This window comes from Canis lupus, chromosome 14 (genome assembly GCF_011100685.1).
Source record: "Canis lupus familiaris isolate Mischka breed German Shepherd chromosome 14, alternate assembly UU_Cfam_GSD_1.0, whole genome shotgun sequence".
Classification (NCBI taxonomy): domain Eukaryota; kingdom Metazoa; phylum Chordata; class Mammalia; order Carnivora; family Canidae; genus Canis; species Canis lupus.
Window position 1 is genome coordinate 13,637,067 of NC_049235.1, and position 18,941 is coordinate 13,656,007.

The following is an 18,941-nucleotide window of genomic DNA, read 5'->3' on the forward strand; positions in this document are numbered from 1 at the left end:
TCAGAGATATTAAGTGGAAATTTTAAATCCTCTGTTGAGGTCATCCTGAGCAAACTATAATGCATACACAAGGGAATGTCTAGATAGAACAAAAATATTATACTAACACCTTATATTAACCAGGCTTAAATGATTCTGATTTAAATGTAAAACTTTACTATCACTAATCATGGTATGCTATCAAAGGGAAGACTCTCACTCACCACCAAATCTAGATGCTCAGAAAGATTATACATACTTTTCACTACCCAACTGCTTATTTAAGTACTTCAGAAGTAAAATTAAGTTCAAGTCTGTCTTTCCCTGACTGAAGTATAATTTTTTGCGTTCATAGCAATGGAGCAGAAATCCTCCTAATCTAGCTTTTCCTTTATCATTTCTGAATTTCTTCAGCTCTTACCTTCTAATCGCTCTTTTTGTGTATCAAGGAAAACAAATTTATCCTAGAATCTCCCAAGGCTTGCAAAACTCAGTGTCGCACACCTGCCCTTTAGCTGCCCTTTTCAGAGACTTCTTTAAAAGGAGCCAGGCGGGCAGCCCGGGTGGCTCAGCGGTTTAGCGTCGCCTTCAGCCCAGGGCGTGACCCTGGAGACCCGGGACTGAGTCCCACGTTGTGCTCCCTGCATGGAGTCTGCTTCTCCCTCTGCCTGTGTCTCTGCCTCTCTTTCTCTCTGTGTCTCTCATGAATAAATAAATAAAATCTTTGAAAAATAAAAGTAAAATAAAAATAAAATGAACCAGGCAGTTGGTGCAGGGTTAGGTTTCTTCCCAAATGCCAAAACCTCCTGGAAACCCCTTACTGAATCACTACCATCACTGAGCCAAAGATTCAGAAAGGTCAAATGTATGAGTCAGCACTGGGGAGGAGGCCAGTCATTGATTCCCCAGAAGAAATGGGGTTACTTCAGTGATACTACACAGAGACTCAGGAAAAATTCCACCTTTGGAATAACCAGAATCATGAACCTTACAGTAAGGTTTTCTATCCAGGCATGAAGATGTTTACCTCAGTTTTATTTCTAGAGTTCGATTGCCAACATTTACAAGAGAACATCCAATATTTATGATGTACCCAATACTCACAAAAGAACATCCTGAAAGTTCATGAACTCATTTGCCACCAAGTAGGCACCAAACCGGAAACAGCCAGCATAGGAAAAATACATCATTGCCTGGGTGATAGAAAATGAGACCCCGAAGATGTGTGCTTTCCTCAAAGAGTTTCTGAAAAGAAGACATTACGAAACTTACTTGACTTTGATTTCTCAGTTCTTAAAACATAACCTGTGCTAGATCAGCAGTGGGGCATGGTGGGCAATAATGAGTTCAGTTTCCAAAAACATAAGTTTGGTCTTCATTTTTCTACTTGTGAAAATTTAGGACACTGCCTAATGGAGGATTAGCCACACCTCCAAGTGTTAGGGCAACTTAAAATAAGCTGAGGAAAACATGAAGAGCCTGTTAGGGGTTAATATAAATACAAGTGCCTTCCCTTTCTCCCCACTTTTGGGCATACAAAATATATGCACTCTTGAGTAAACATTCATTCAACACACATTTACCCAACATCTACAAGCTGCAAGGACCATGGTGCATGATGCAGAAGAATCAGTCGTGTTCTTGCCCTTGGGGACCCAGCAGTCAAGTTGACTATAATTATGCAATGAAGGAACACTATGAATACCATGTTAGGAAAAGAAAGGAGGAAGCCCTGAACTCTCTGGGGGATTTAGAGAAGGCTTCATAAGGCGTAACATTGGTGGGTTTTCTGAGCCACATTAACTGGGTGATGTAGAGGGATCAGGCTGGTGAGTAGGCACTGGGCCTCCCACCTCTGCTCCAACCATGTCAACTCTGTTTCTATCTGTTTCATATATTGTATTTCAAATGAAGACATCTTCAGAAAAAAAGGCTCTACTATTATTTTTAAAAAAAGTTTGTAAATCCATCAATTAAATCCAGCGGTCTCCTTTTACCATATAAAAAACTGAGATTCAAAGAGGTTGGGCTTAAAAAAAAAAAAAAAAAAGAGGTTGGGCTTACTTTTAGAACCCTCACGGATAAGTTCATTAAAGGAAATACAAAAGTTCTCCACTAGAAAACCTCAAGAGAGGAAGGAAAGTCATCCTCAAGAAGTACCACCTCCTCACCCAGGTCCCACAGATACATCTGATTTCATATTCCATAGAGAACTCATCCCCACTGAGAGCAAGTAATAGGGTCATTACCCAAGCTTGGCATTAGAGAGTCATTCTCTATCTAACCTCTCCCCTCTGCTTCCCATCAGTTACTGCTCTTACAGGTTCTACCTTGGAGAGGTCAGGGTCTTGTGATTTCTCTCCTGGATAATTACAAGTGCTTCATGGTTGGTTCCCTTCTAATAGCTTCTCTGCTTGTTCCCCATCTTCTGGCCAAAGTAACCTTTCTGACAACGAATCTGGTGATGGATAAGCCTCCTCATAATCCCCTCCTACTCTTCAGTGGTTATTACCTGTATGGTACTTGCAAACTCTGTGCATACATGTATTCAAACTTCTGCTCCCGAGTCAAAGAAACAACAGTTCGGAAGTTTTCGATGGCTTCTGTAGCAATCTGTAACAAAGAGCCCCCAGGCACAAAGTGAATAGTGGTAATTAGTATGAAGTCCATAAAGAGATTAATAAAGTTAATTTTATTATTATATATTACTCATTTATTATGACCTATGAGCTTCTTCACCATGAATAAGGAGACTAATTTATTAAATCAAATTTTAGATCTGGAAGGAAGATTGGCTAATTCAATTTCCTCTTTATAGAGAGAGAAGCTAAATCTTAAAAAGACAGGATAGTTAGCTAAAGCCGCATAGCTTTACAGGGCCTTTTTTTTTTTTTAAACAGGGCTAAAATTCACCTGAGAGCTCAGTATTTTACATCTACATCGCAGTGATCTTTTTTCTATGGCATTTTAGGTTTATAGTTATTTTATATGTATTTTAAATGTGATGTTTATGTTTTTCTCTCTATAATTATCATTCTTGACAACTAAGGAATATTTGGGATTTACTGAGAAGATAAAAAAAACTAATAGAAAACTACATATAGATATATTTTATATATTAGCTTACAAATTGTTTTTTTTTTCTAAGCATATACGTACATAAGAAAATTGGGACCAAAGTCTCTATTTGGCTTTTACATCAGTATTTTTTACCTTGACAAATATCAAGAGCATTTTCCAAGGTCATTAAATATACATTAAATAATGAGCTATTTACAGGCCACATATCTTAGCCAGTAAAGCACTCCTTTATTGTTGAACAAGGTTTTCCATTCTCTTCCTATTAAAAATAATAATACTATGATAGACATCCTTACACATAAACCTTTGTCAAAAGTAAATTATTTTCTTAAGAGAAGTTCTTAAAAGTGAAATTACTAGGTCAAAGGGAATAAACTACTCTTTAAGGAACCTGGCACATATTATCAATGTATTTTCCAGAAAGTTTTTGTCACTCAGTTATTTTTTAACTGAATGCAATTTCCAACAAGTCTTTGTGATTAGTACAAATACATCCTTTTGGATTCTGGGTAAAAGATTCTGGAAAACATGAAAAACTCCAGTGTACAAAATGAGATGTCAGCCTGTATCAGCCATGTGACTAAATTATAAATTATAAATCAATAACTAAGAGAAATCATACTTCTACAAAGATTTTCTTCCTTTCTCTGGCCTGTACACTGGTCAGAGCTGATTTGTTTTTTTAAGAGCAGAAAGAGGGGTAGAGGGAAAGAGAGAATCTCAAGCAGACTCTACACCCATTGTGGAGCATGACATGGGGCTCTATCTCATAACACTGAGATCAAAATCTGAGCTAAATGATTTACGACTTAAAAAATCATAAACATGAAACCTCACTTATTCCTTACTAAATCCTATACAAATTACCTAACATCAAAGGGAAAAGCAAATATTTGATACAACATAAGTCAGTTTTAAAGAGTAACGCAAAGAGCTATTAGAAGAAAAAGAAAAAAAAAAAGAAAAACAATATTATATACTTAAAAACAAAAACTTATTTAAAAAGTAAAGTTAAAAATATTACACTCCGACCCAATTAGGCCAAGAATATCACACTATATTTACTCTAAACTACTGACAAAGATAGAAAAACATCCAGATTCAATTCATGTTAAAATATTTCATAAAAATCTGTACACACTATGAAAATAATATACATTCATTTTAGAAAATCCTAAAAGTACAGAAAACATAAAGTTAGAGGAACAAATTCACCTCCAATCAAACCCCCACACAATCCTGGTTCAGACCCGTGTTAGAAATATTTTCAATGATAATGCTCCCAACAGAAAGGTTTTTTTGCTTTAGTAAGGAAATTCAACAAATTATAACAATGTCTGCTAAAAACAGATTTTACTGTAAATTTCAATGTGGTTTCTAGGAAAGATTTTCTGTGCACCATTTTCTAAGAGAAGTGTGTTTTGTTTCTGACTGGTCTATAAATGTGGTCACTTCATAGAGAGTGTCAACAGCCCACTACAAGTGAATTTATGAGTCACAGACCTCACGTAGTGAGTAAAACAATACAGTAATCACTTCACAATCATCTTTATCTTGCTTCACAATGAAGCAATTAGGAAAAGGCTTAATTAGTACTCTGTATTCTCAAAGCTTCATGTTCTCCAAGAGTTTTAAATAGAGACTCAGTAACCACTATGAGCAGATAGAACTTCTTTAAATAAGATTTATTACTTATTTCAGGGAGAGAGAGAGCAGGAGGAGGGGCAGAAGGAGAGGGAGAGAGAGAATCTCAATCTGACTCCCTGCCCAGCACAGAGCCCGACTTGTGGCTCCATCTCATGAGCCATAGATCATATGAACCCATGAGATCACCCCCTGAGCCCAAACCAAGACTCAGATGCTCAACAGACTGAGTCACCTAGAAACTCCAAGGAAAGAGAATTTCTAATGTGGAAAGAGTAAATAGCATTGAGTTTCCTTCAGTAGCCATCATGAATTAAATAATTTTGAAGAAAGCAACATATATTTTTTTCTAGAAAGAAAAAAAATCCCTCCTGGTGCCTCTCTTTTTATCCCCAAATAAACTGATGTTTGCTTATGGCTTTTTTCTGAAAGGGAAAAATCATCTATTTTATTAAGATGTTCATTAGTCAATAATAATGTGACAGAAATCTATGGAGCACAAGCAAGGTAGGGGCCATGAGCAGGCTGACAGCACACAATCCTGCTCTGGGATCCTGGGCCTGCTCTGTTCCTTTAAAGGCAAATCCACAGACATAGTCCTATCCCCATGAAGCTTATGTCTTAGTAGGGAAGACAGACCATGAATCAATAAAGAAAGAAATAGTAAAGAAACCTCAAGTGCTGAGAAGTGTCACAAATTATTTCAAGTTTTAAGAAAAGCCTCTCTGAAGAAATATTAATGCTGAGACCTGAATAATGTAAAGGAACCAGCCATGAAAAATCAGAGGGAGCCAGCATGGAATGTTCCAGGAACTGAAAAAGGAAGCCCATGAAGCCAGAGAGGGGTAGGCATGGGAGAAAGTAGAGAAAGATGAGTTCACAGTTGTTAGGGAGGCTGGGTCATGAAGAATCTTATAAACCAGGGTAAAAAGTTGATCTTATTCCAAGTGTGATCAGAAGCCACTGGAGGGTTTTAAGTTGGTAATTGGTTAGCATGATCTTATTTGTGTTTGTAAGACATCAGTGTGGCTTCTGTGAGAGGAATATAGAAAGCAGGTGGACAAGAAAGGAAGGAGTGGAAGTAGGGAGATCAGTTAGATTATTGCTGTGTGATTTGGGCAGGTTACCTGACTTCTCTGAACCTCAGGTTTTGTCATCTAACAGGCATAATCCAAAAGAGTTATTAAGAATATCAAATGAAAAAAAAAAAAAAAGAATATCAAATGAGAAAATGCATACAGAGCTCCTCTGTGATGCTGGCATATAATAAATACTCAATAAATGGTAACCTGGGAATGATGAGCTTTGGGAGTTGATTTTCAAAATTACATGGACTGGATGATGCTGCAACCTCCACTTTCCCTACCTGCATTAGCCTGTCTCATGAACCACCACTGAATCAGAGCATTTATCTCACCTACAACATTTGCTCAGTGAGCCTGCCACATTCACACATAACCACGTGCATCGGCACCCTTTCCTTTGCCCCATGTGATACAACTCCAAGAGTCTTAAATCTGATGCACCACTTCAAAGGTGATAACCTATGGTGTGCAATGAATTACCTTATAACTATATCTTATAACTTGATCACTTTCTTCCAATAAATGACCTAAGGCTCCTTTCTGGTACATTTTGAACACCTCAGGAAATGATGATACTACGTTTTCTTTTTATACATGTTGTCCTATATTTTTCTGTCTTCTCATATGAAAAGCCAACAGCAGAGGTGGGAAAAGAAAAAAACAAGACAGTACAATATTAAATGAAGTGACTGGTCACAGAACAGGTTCCCTGACAGGGGCTTCCTAGGTCTGTGCCCTGACTCTTGGGAACCTTGAAGGGTCCACTAATAAATGTATCCCTACCCAGTTTTGGGGGTCACTCATACTCTGACAATTTCCATTTCTGTATTGACAAAAATTATGTGATATCAGATTTGTTTGGCCATTAGCAGACTTCCCTGGGTCTTCACAGAGGCACAGCTTTGGATCTCCACTCTGAGGCTTATCAGTCTAAAGCACGGGGGTCATTACCCATCTTCAGCTGAAAAAAGAGTTAATGACAGAGCCTACCTTCAAGGCTACAATGAGGAAGTAAAGCTTTACCCAGGAAACACAGTAAATGCCATACAAGCATTTGTTTAAAAAACAACAACTACAACAACAAATAGACAAGTATGCAAGAAGAGAAGGAGAAGAAAGAAAAAAAAAAGTAGTGGTAGCAGTGGCAATAGCAGTAGTAGGATAAAGTTAAATAGAATTAAGATGCTAGCAGGAGGCATGATAAAAAAGGAAAGAGTGCTAATAATTTAACCCCTATAGAATAAATACCTTTAGGACTTTTCCATATTTTAATCCCCTTAATCATAACATCATATGTAATTAAATAGGGCAACCCTCCTCAGTAAAGGAATGGATTTCAGCCTGCTTGCGGGGATGGGGGGTAGAGGATGTAGAGGAAGAGTGTAAAGACAATGGTTTGAAACTAGAAAAGCCTAATAAAATTAGTCATTGGCCTGTAGCCTCAGTATTTGTTTTGCTCCTTTTCTTCCATTTCCAATCTGCTGAACAAGTGTCAGGTGAGACTGCTTTGAGGAATAGTTATAACACCGTTCTCCAAGCATAGTAAGTAGTAGTGAGTAACAGAACAACACTGATTAGAATATTTTGCTCTATTAGATCAGCAGTGATATTTGGTTGACTCACCTTCCCAGCTCCTTCTAGCTCTTTCTTATCTTTCAGTGCTTGTCCAGACAACATTTTCATTTCAACAACTCCTGCTATTGCAATGATGGGTACAATTGCTAAGAGTAAAAGTGTTAATTGCCAACCATAGATTAAGGATATAATAATGCCTGTCCCAAGATTTGCTATATTCTGGGTAATGACAGCAAGCCTGGAACCTATAGCCTACAAGAAAAAAAAAAAAAGAACAAATTACAGAAATGCTTTCATATTCTCTTTAAAAATCTATGCCTAGATTTTCTTCAGGATGATGACAATTCAGCTTCATGAAATTCTATTAATTATCTTCTCAGTTACAAAATAAAAATAAAAGGTTTACTAATAAGTTTATTTGGTTTCTAAAATAAAGATTTCAGAGTAAATCTTGAAAGTAAATACCTTCAGAGTAAATACTGAAAGTAGAAGATCAATAATTCAAATCTAAATTACATATTTGTATCTCTTCAATTTTTTTTAAATCCATGCCCAGTGTGGAGCTCAATGCAGGGCTTGAACTCACAACCCTGAGAACAAGACCTGAGCTGAGATCAAGAGTCAAATGCTTAACCAAATGAGCCACCTAGTCACACCTCTATTCTTCTTTTTTTTTTTTTAAGGCAGTAAAACAAGGTGATGGCACAAAGCTCTGGAAAAGGGAGGGGACCCGAAAGGGTTGTCACCAGAGTTTCTAAGTTTAGGGGTTTTTTAGGCTTGCTTGGTGGGCTGTTTTAATTTGATTAACCCTCCATGTGCCTGTCATCCAGTCAGGTCTTGGTCATTTATCTATCACATGGGAAAAGGTGGAAGGATCTCTTTTAATTTTTAATACAAAGAAGATTTTCATTAATCAATGAAACTATGATCACTAAAGCAATCTATTCAAATTAATAAAAGATAAAATAGTCCAACAGTGACACAGGAAATGTTGGCAATTTCCTATATTAGATGCATAGCTACTCATAAGTTGAACCTAATATTTGTCATTAAGAATATCCAAATATATCTTGGCCTATTTGAGATGCTTATTGTGTTTAATTTAACCTTCATTTGATGTGGAAAAACTACACAGAGCTGGAAGTTATGGAATTTAAGTTAGGATATTAAGCGGGCATCAGAGCCTTTAGTCTGAATGCTAGAGGGGGCCCAAAGCATGACTTTCAGTAGCATGCAGTGACTTCCAGTTCTAAAGCCAAAAGTCAAACTATAAAGTCAATTCAGTCTACTACTCCACACTGTACTTCTCTACCTTAGAAACACCCAAGCCCTCAATCCATTCCAAATTCTTGCTCTGATCCCCAGATCTGGAAACGGCCCATGTTTTTTCTACTCACAAAGTTCTCTCTGCATGCATGGAGCCAGACTCAGGTAAAGATTATGATGGAGTAGAGTCCAGAATGGTCACTATCTCCTCTGTGACTTTGGACAAATTTCTCCCAACCCTCAAAATGAGAAAATATGTTGATTAATAACCAAAACTTCTCTCAGCCCTAAATTTTAGGATGGAATTCTTTATATTCCCCCTTCTCCATCACTCCAGTGTCAACACTCTGCAATCATTCAACACCTATGTGATGTAAACACTAGGCCGGTAATTAGGGGACAAGGGTATTGCAACTACCAGGAGCCTCTGTACATTAAATTCTATACCAGGATTTGTACCATACAGCATGAAAAATGGAGCATTTCTTTTTATTTGATGCAGCCATTGGATTTCTATCAGAGGGATGCTTAACCAAATTTGACTTAAGCCAAAGAATGAAGTGGATTTCAATGCCAGCTCTTTGTATTGAACATTTTCAATCTGAAAGTCAAAGGTTACAAGCCAGAAAGTCTGTGGCATGGGGATGATGTAGATTGCGCCTGTTCTCAGAATCTACAAATCCTACCCAGAACTCATTTCCCACAGCAACTGACTGAGAGAAGCCTCAGAACATCCCGCAAGCTCACAGCAGGTGAACCACTCTAGAACATTACTGTTCTTTATCCCAAAGACTAACACTCACGGTTCCACATCTATTCCTCATGCGGAATATGAGTCTAGAGTTCTGAGGATCACAGTTAATGGGACAGCAAAGATTAATAGTAGCATGGTAATTTTCATTTCAAAAAAGTAGAGCTGAGGGGAACCTGGGCGGCTCAGTGGTTGAGTGCCTTTTGCTCAGGTCTTGATCCCGGGATCTGGGATCGAGTCCCACATTGGGCTCCTTGCAGGGAGCCTGCTTTTCCCTCTGCCTATGTCTCTGCCTCTCTCTGTGTGTCTTTCACGAATAAATAAATAAAATATTTTTTAAAAAGTACAGCTGAGAGAAGATAACAATCCAAAAATCACAGCCCAAGCGTGAAACAGGGTCAGACAAAAATAGGCTAACACTTGAAATCCACCAAGACCCCTCATTACCTCTCCACCCTACCACACATTCAAGTAATTATATCTCACTTCCTCTTCTACTCATTTTTCTGCCCATTCTGCCTTGTTACTCCCTGCTCTGCTATTTATTTCCTCCTCCAAACATAACCATATTGCTTGAAATCTAATTTAAAACATTTGTGATACTGAAAAAAAAAGCCTATTTCTTGAACCTCTTTCTGAAATTAGAAACATTTATAACATCATCTTTTCCTCAACCACCTTCTCCTCGGAAAAACATTTTTTAACTACACGGTGGCTTTTGATCTCTCCACGGCTCTCATTTGCTTTTTTTTCCCTGCAGAATTCTAGTCCTAATACCAAAATAAAACTTAAAAGCTCATCATTTCCCAGGTAAAATATTGAGATATATTTTCTCCTGATTTATTTCTAGCAGAATTATGTTGCTTACTTAAAAATACATCTGAGAACATGTTTCATTGACAATGAAGTTAAATATGAAGACCATTAAACCTAGACAAATATTATCACTAACTATATACACACAAACTTGAGTTAGCCCTGCCTTGGGTGGAATGATTTTTGACAGTACTGCTTACTTTGGATATTTTTAGATATAAAAAATTAGTTTCACTACTTCCCACCATGAAATAGACAGATGGAAGGGTATATACATGTATATATGAGTGTATATATGTACATGTATATATATATACGTGTATGTATACATATTTACACATCTCACACATACACCCCATCATAAACAGGTCAGCTGGTAGTATAAAGTGGATACAACTACACTGTCTCTGCTGATTTGTGGTAACAGCTACATTGGGCTTTTCAATTTGTGATGACACTCACAGCCCTACTTGCTTCCTCTTGCTTGGTCCTTCTCTATTAGCTGTTGTTCGAAGTTCTGGAAAACAGTTCTGACTTGATGGCTCATACACGGTGTGCAGGTGCCTGTGCTAGGAGGGCCATGCGAGTGCAGGTTTGAAGAAGCAAGTGAAAAGCACCTGGTCAACACCAGCAGGCAACCAGGGACTGCTGGAGTTCCTGCGAGTGGCCGAGGACCTCAAAGGCAACAGTAGAGGGAGAGGGCTGACCACCCATGTGACAGATACAGGAAAGGAAGGGGGCTAAGGGCAGACCACAACCCCAGAGGGACCTCAGAGGAGGGGAGAAAAACTACCTGTGCATGATGCTCACACTACACCTGCTCATGGTTCTGGCACCCAGGACTGAGTTTCCTCTAGGATGTGGCCTCCACACCAAATGGGCTATCGGCCGAGTGTATCGACGCAAGCATATCGCGCACACGACCAGGTCTCCGTGAAAGGCCTACTAAAGTTATGGCAGCAAAGTTCAACTAGGAAAAACTGGATTTCAGAAATTTAAGTACACAATTTGTCCACACTGATTATGGTCCCCAAGAATGGCTTCTGAAGGGAGGGAGCAATATTGGATTGACCCCAAGCTCACTGGCTGATTCTCAATACAATTTATTATTATTATTTTATTTATTCAGTTTTATAATATTTTGTTTATTTATTCATGAGAGACATAGAGAGAGAGGCAGAGACACAGACAGAAGGAAAAGCAGGCTCCCTGCGGGGAGCCCGATGTGAGGCTCAATCCCCGGATCACCACCTGGGCAGCTGTCCAACTGCTGAGCCACCCAGGAGTCCTGCAGAAAGTCCTTTAATGATTTGTCCAATTGTGTTAGCTCTCTTTTCTCCTTCCTCATGATTCCACTCCCAACAGGTTTGTTCCTACCACTCCCTGGAAACAGTTCTTGTCAACAGCATAAGCACCTCTGTGCCATAAAATGTTCAGTCATCTTGTAAGCTCATTGGCGTGTTTGATATCCTAGACTGCTCCTCCTTAAAATGCTTTTTCCATGTTGTGTCTAGGACACTGCTCTCTTCCCTCTCCGACTCCCTCTCAGTTTTCTCTATGGGTCCATCCTCATAGCCCTGACCTCAGGGCCCAGGACTTGCTATGCTCTCTACCTACATACACTTCTTTAGCTCTCTCACTCAGTCTCATAGTTTCTAGGCCACCACTGCACTGAAAAATCTCCAAGTGTCTATTTCCAGACCAGACTTCTGTGTTCAACTCCAGACTTACACATCTCTCTGCCTTCTTGACATCTCCACGGGGACGTCTCACTGGGCATCTCAAAATTACCATGCTCCAAAAAGAACTCTCAATTCTCCCTCAAATCTGTTCTTTCAACAGGCTCCCAGTTTCATTAAAAAGTGACTCCATTTCTTAAGTAATGCAGGTCAAAAATTGTGGAGACATTCTAAATCCCCACTATCTTCTACCCTGTGTATAACCAACAGATTCCGTTGGCTAGATCTTCAGACTATGTCCTGGATCTGATTACTTTTTGTCACCTTCAGTATGACCACCCCAGTCTTCCAGTCTAAAACATTATCATCTCTCCCCTGATTTATGGCAAAAGAGACCCTGCCTCCACCCTTGCCTCCTTCAGCCTAGTCCTACAGCAGCCTTAAAAAATTTCAGATCACATCACTCCTGTATTTGAAACCCTGCAATGGTTTCCTGTCTATTTCCAGATATAATACTGATCTCAATTCTTATGACTCTTCCTTTCACTTACTTTACTCCCACCCTACTATCCTCTTTACTGTTTTGGGAACAGTTATGGAAATGCTTCTGCCTCAGGGCCTTAGCACTTGCCGATCTTTCTGTTTAGAACACTCCTCTCCACACATCTACAGGGTTAGTACCTTTCCCTCACTCAGGCCTCTTGCGTAACCACCATATCTTTGAGGCCTTCCTTATCTGACAACTAGAAAGCCCCTATCTATACATCCTGCTACCACTTATTTCCCACAGCACTTAATGACAATCTGACATACCATGTAGACATATAAGGCCAGGGTTGTTGTCTGTTTTGAGAAGTTCAAAGGTATTACAAGGAATGTATATTTGGCTCTGCTAGGTGCCATACGACTCAATCAAACCTCAATTTTTGTTGATTTGTTTGCTTTGAGTAAAGAAATCTATATGAAAACAATTCCTAAGACTTATAATTTTAAAACTCCATGTGCTTTCATATTGATCACCTAATTTATTCTTACAGAAGCCCCATTTATTAAATAGAAGAAACTTTAATATAGAGCTACCTTAGAGAAAGACTAAAAGATAAAGATTAGTAAGGTTCAAGGGAGGGAAGGACATGGCAGAGATCATATGCTTTTTTTCAAATCCTACATCATCTCGTAGATTTTTGCCATCAGCAGTTGTAGTTGAAGAAGAAACTGTCACTTCCTCCACAAATCAAGACCTCGTTTCTAGTTATACCAATTAAAGAGAGTCATGAAGTAGTAAAATTTAAGCTTCATAACATCATAAAGCTGTTCCTTCTAACCACTGCTTTAATTTTTTAATGTGTTTCTCATTTTTTTTCTTTTTTCCCTTATTTCTTTCAACCTGTTTTTATTTTATTTTTTTTACACACAGAGAGTACATGCACGTGAACAGGGTGGGCGGGGAGACAGAGGAGGGAGAGAGAGAGAGAATGTTAAGCAGACTCCATGCCTGCCCAGTGCAGAGCCCAAAATGGGGCTCTATCCACGACCCTGACAGCATGACCTGAGCCGAAATCAAGAGTCCAATGCTTAACCGACTGAGCCACCCATGTCCCCCTCAACCTTATTTTTAGATTTTTTCCCTCTTCTCTCAACTGCAGTGCTCCTAAACATTTATACAGAAACTTTATGCATTCTTTTTTTCAGTAGCAATTACAGTTTTCTGTTGATTAACTGAACACAAAACAGACTGAAGATACATGATATGCTGCTGGTAAATACTTCTTTTTCTAAATAATTATCCTTCCATGTGTATCTTGTTAAAGCATGACTAACTAGTAAATAACAAAAGAAAGCCTATAAATTATGCATATACTATACAGTATATAATGTTTAAATGGTTAACATTTTTGCTATAAGGCACATGATTGGTTGTGTGACATATTTATCTAATATTTTAATGATGATGAGAACACTTGTAATGAGAAAATTAATTTCATGCTGAGATCCAAAATGGCCAATTAAGACAAACACCAGCAGAACGAAGGCACATACCCCTTTAACTTGAGCCGCATCATTGGCAAGCCTGGTTGTCAATGCTCCAGTGGTGTTTTTAGGGTCATCAAACCAGCTGACATCCTGTGGCACAAAAAATGACTTTAGTGTCTTAAAGCTTTATTTATAAGACCCTTAGTTTTGAGGGCAAGGACAGGGTCAGGTTGGTGATTACTTCTATCCCTGCATTTAGCACTCAGGATTTGACACTCAATAGACGAGAAAGGAACAGATGAATACATAAATAATTTCATTTGTTAAGATAATTTTTTCCCTCTCTTCTTCTCTGCCTTCTTTTATCCAAATGTGATTTTAAGTGTTGGATCTATACAACCGTGAACAAAAAAGAAAAAGTTGCTGCTTTCATGAAGCTTAGACTCTAGAGATGGATGCCACAAGTAAATAAATACATATTATGCCAGGTGTTAATAAGTGCTATGAAGAAAAATAGAGCAGAGTAAGAGGGAAAAAGTGAAAAAAAAAAGGCACAGAGAAGGCCTCTCTAATGTGATATTTGAGCAGAGATGTGAGGGAAGAGAATATCTGAGAGAAGGAGGAAACAGCTTGTGCAAAGGCCCTGAGGCAAAGGCATACTTGATCTATCCATGCATTTTCTTTTCTTTTCTTTTTTTTTTTTTTATCCATGCATTTTCAAGAAAGCTTTAAGGGCTTTAACAACCTTTGTATGAATTTATAAAAGTTGCCTCTTCTTTTGGACAGATTTCCACTCTCATTTGGCTCTCCTACTCCTTCCCTCTCTTATCCTTATGCAGTAAGCCATTGTGTACAGACTGTACAGTGGGAAAAGAGGGAAGCTGTAGGAGATGGGTCTGAGAGTGACAGGGACCACATCATTTATGACCTTAGAGGCAACTGTAAAGATTCCAGATTTTACCCTAAGGTATATGAGTAGCTGCCAGCAGGTTTTGGGTAGAGGCGTGTGATTTAACTTATATTTCAGAAGGATTACCCTGGCTCTTGGAGGTAAAACTAATGGATTTGAATAAGAATGGGGGCAGCGAGACCAGATAGGAGGCTATTGTAACATCACATGGTAAGAGAAGGGTCAAAAATGACCTTAAAGTTCTTAGCCTGAACAACAGGTACAATGGAGCTGCCGCGACAGATATGATGGAAGACTAGGTAAGAAGTAAGCCCCATGGCAAAGGGAGACCAAAAGTTCAATTTTAGAAATGAGCATGAAATGCTACCTAGACATCCAAATAGAGAGGCTGAATAGGCAGTTTAGATAACTGTAGTTTAGGGCAGAATAAATGAAATGGGTTTAAAAAAATCAACAAAAGAAATCTAGATGAAAATTTAAGTTTAACATAAAATAGGATTTTTTTATAAAGCCATTTACTAATTTTTTAATTTTTTAATTTAATTCAATTCAATTAATTAACATATATTATTAGCTTCAGAGGTAGAGTTCAGGGATTCATCAGTTGAGTACAACACCCAGTGCTCATTACATCACATGCCCCCCTTAATGCCCATCACCCAGTTACCACATCCCCCCTTCCCCTCAGCAACCCAGTTTGTTTCCTATAGTTAAGAGTCTCCTATGGTTTGCCTCCCTCCCTGATTTCATCCCATTTTATTTTTTCCCTCCTTTCCCTATGACCCCTTGTTTTGTTTCTTAAATTTCACATATGAGTGAGATCATATACTAAATGGCTGTCTCTGATTGACTTATTTCACTCAGCATAATACCCTCTAGTTCCCTCCACCTTGTTGCAAATGACAAGATTTCATTTTTTTGATGGTTGAGTAGTATTCCATTGGAGATATATACATACCACATCTTTTTTTTTTTTTTTTTTTTTTTTTAATTTTTATTTATTTATGATAGTTACATCAGAGAGAGAGAGAGGCAGAGACATAGGCAGAGGGAGAAACAGGCTCCATGCACCGGGAGCCCGACATGGGATTCGATCCCGGGTCTCCAGGATCGCGCCCTGGGCCAAAGGCAGGCGCTAAACCGCTGCGCCACCCAGGGATCCCACATACCACATCTTTATTCATTCATCTGTCAATGGACATCTGGGTTCTTTCCATAGTTTGGCTATTGCGGACATTGCTGCTATGAACATTGGGGTGCAGGTGTCCCTTCAGATCACTATGCTTGCATCTTTTGGGTAAATACCCAGTAGTGAAACTGCTGGATCCTAAGGTAGTTATATTTTTAGCTTTTTGAGGAACCTCCACACAGTTTCCCAGAGTGGCTGTACCAGCTTGCATCCCCACCAGCAGTGTAAGAGTCTTCCCTCTTCTCCACATCCTTGCCAATGTTTGTTGTTTCCTGACTTGTTAATTTTAGCCATTCTGACTGGTGTGAGGTCGTATCTCATTGTGATTTTGATTTGTATTTCCCTGATGCTGAGTGATGTTGAGCAATTTTTCATGTGTCTGTTGGCCATTTGTCCATTTACCTTTTTAAATACATAAATACTAAAAAGATTTTGAGTGTGAAGTATGAATTTATATCTGTAATAAAAGTAACTGTGGTCCTGTTATCTGTACTGGTGATTTGCAATTAAAACAATATCTACCATGGTTTCCCAAAATATTTAAGAAAAATGAAAGTATATAAGTTATTCTAGTATGTATCCCCTTGCCTTTTAAAACTGTGTGTTTGAGTTCCTCTTCCACTGGCATGTAACTTCCTTGAAGACAGGGACTACTAATGTTTGAATGCCTGACAATAACTTTGTATTACAGCTCTGAAAGAGAAGGTCCTCCATATGTATGTACCAGACTTAATAATTTATGGAGAGGTCATTACACAAACCATCCCCTCAGCTTCCAAAGTATAATGTATCCAGGAGTCGGCCTGGGGGCTGGTAGGGTAATGGGGAATTTGGTTCTGGACCTAGATCAGCCTCGGTCCTAAATGGAATCTCAGTTACAAATACGGTTTGACTCAGAGTCCTAGGACAGGGCCCCCATCAAATAGTGCTCTGTTACTCATTCAATTCAGTCCTGGCTCTGTCAGTCACTGACTAGCAATTCCCATAAATATGCTTCTTTTTAAGTAATGGTGGCACAGGTGGGAGAGGATTGAGGAACCAAAGACAGCCAGAAAAATGTGAACGTCATCTAGAAATCCTAATGGAGCAAACTGAAGCTTCTCAACTAGCATTTGGCACTCTTGGCACATCCAGGGCATCCTTCTGGAGCCTCATTTTATTCACTGGCAAGCGACCAGTGATTTTAAAATGGAGAGTTATAAAGTCATATACAAAATTTCCAGGATTGTTAAAGAAACGTTGCCTTTGAACTGGGCTGCTTTGGGTTACATTCCCAGAAGCTCCCTCCCCCTTTTCCTAGAAAACATTCACATGAGCCTGTTGCTAGGGTTTTGAAGGTATGAAATCTAAGAGGCATTCCATTAAGCCAGTATCAGCTTGTTACACTGTGACTTGGATTACTGTATCAGTCTAACCCCAGCAAAGAAATTGGGCAGTGGTGATCTACTCTGATTTGTGAAAAGAAAGGGTGTAGGAAGCATCTCTTGGTGGGAAGAAACATGAATGTCTTGGGTTTCCCAGGGGAAAGAAGGAAAGAGAGAAAGGGATGAGGGGTACCGCCTACATTGCCTCCAATTGCCAAGACAAAGGCTGGAGGTGAATCTGCTCTGGGGACTCTCTGTGGGAATCCCATTCCCTGTCCCACCCACAGCAGCCGACAGCCAGAAGGACCTCTGACCCAGACCTAAGGGGTTGTCCAGTCACATATCTGAGGGGAGACCAACATGGGAGCTTGATCTGAGTAACCTGACAGCACTCCCACTACGTGAGACCATGGGCACAAGCAGGGAGTTCTGCACGGCCCAATCCTCAACAGACATACCTGTCTCAGCATGGATCTGAAAACCATGTATCGAAGCCGCTTAGTGAGGATCTCCCCAGCTTTGCCAAATGTGAAGCCCTGTGAATGAGAACATACCACAAGAAAGGAGACTTGTCAGAGACCCAGCCACTGATTACACAAAAGGAGGGAGACCTGATGTCCCTGCTAAGAGGACAAAATCAGAAAGCCAGATGTCAGGGTTGGCTATGTTCCAGTAACCATGTACTATGGTACAGACCACATTGGCAGCATAGCCAGGGTGGCCCAGTTTTTAGATCATCACTGCTATTCCATAGTTACTGGCAGGCTGATCAGGGATTTATTAGTAAATGTGTTTCTTTGCTCCTATTCCTATTCCTGCTTACTTCTTCCAGTGAACCAGGGCATATCATTCAGAAAACTGAAGTTGTTTCCAAGACAGGAGCACTCGAAGCAGGGTGGCTGTATTACATATCACTTTGAAAATGCAGAAGGATGCTTTTACTAAAATACCAAGACCTGAGGTGTAATCTGGGAAAACGGAAATATTTAGCCACCCTAGCCATAAAGGATGCAGGGAACAAAGATATCAAATTCCTAGTTTCCAAGTTAAAAAAACCAAAGTCCAGGAGCAAAATAGGCTGGGGAAGAAGGCTGACCAAGAAAGAATGCTATACATTGCCCCTCCCCTTCCCCCCAAGGATATAACCTTCTGTGTCTGAGAGGAGGGAGGAGTTACTCTGAGAAATAAAGTCTGGTGTGAGTTTGTGGCCATGTGGGGTCACATCTGGGGAGAAAGGGCAACAGAACCTTCATCCCAATGGGTGTGGGGATACAGGACTAGGAGGAGGCAGTGCTTCCCCATCTTCTGGAGCTCCAGGAAATGGCAGTCTATGGATAAGGTCTGCCACACAATGGCATGGGGAAAGTAGAGCAGAAATGGCCCATGGTGCGTCAGAAGAGGAGAAGCTCCAATAACAGTTCAATTCCCTGCAGAATCAGAGATGTGGAAAGGGCAGTTATATCTCCTCTGTGTCCCCAACTAGCATGTGGAGATTACTGAGAGAGGGAAGAAACGGAGGCAAAGAGCACAAGTGAAGAAAGAGCCAATTCTTCCAACTGGTTCTGATAAAGGCGGACAGCCAGGTGGGACCATGTAACTGAAGGCCTCAGGCTCTACCAGGTGCCAGC

The 18,941-nt window shown here is 39.5% G+C and overlaps 1 protein-coding gene across 1 annotated transcript in view; it reads right to left on the bottom strand.

Moving 5' to 3' along the window:
- ABCB1 (ATP binding cassette subfamily B member 1) overlaps positions 1-18,941 on the bottom strand; it is a 97,409-nt gene that overhangs the window by 14,274 nt on the left and 64,194 nt on the right. The window contains exons 18-22 of the mRNA NM_001003215.2: positions 17,772-17,849; positions 13,917-14,000; positions 7,413-7,616; positions 2,492-2,592; positions 1,084-1,224 (exon numbers count right to left, since the gene is read on the bottom strand). Of these exons, the coding sequence (NP_001003215.2) occupies positions 1,084-1,224; positions 2,492-2,592; positions 7,413-7,616; positions 13,917-14,000; positions 17,772-17,849 (608 nt within the window). The remainder of the gene's footprint in view (positions 1-1,083; positions 1,225-2,491; positions 2,593-7,412; positions 7,617-13,916; positions 14,001-17,771; positions 17,850-18,941) is intronic.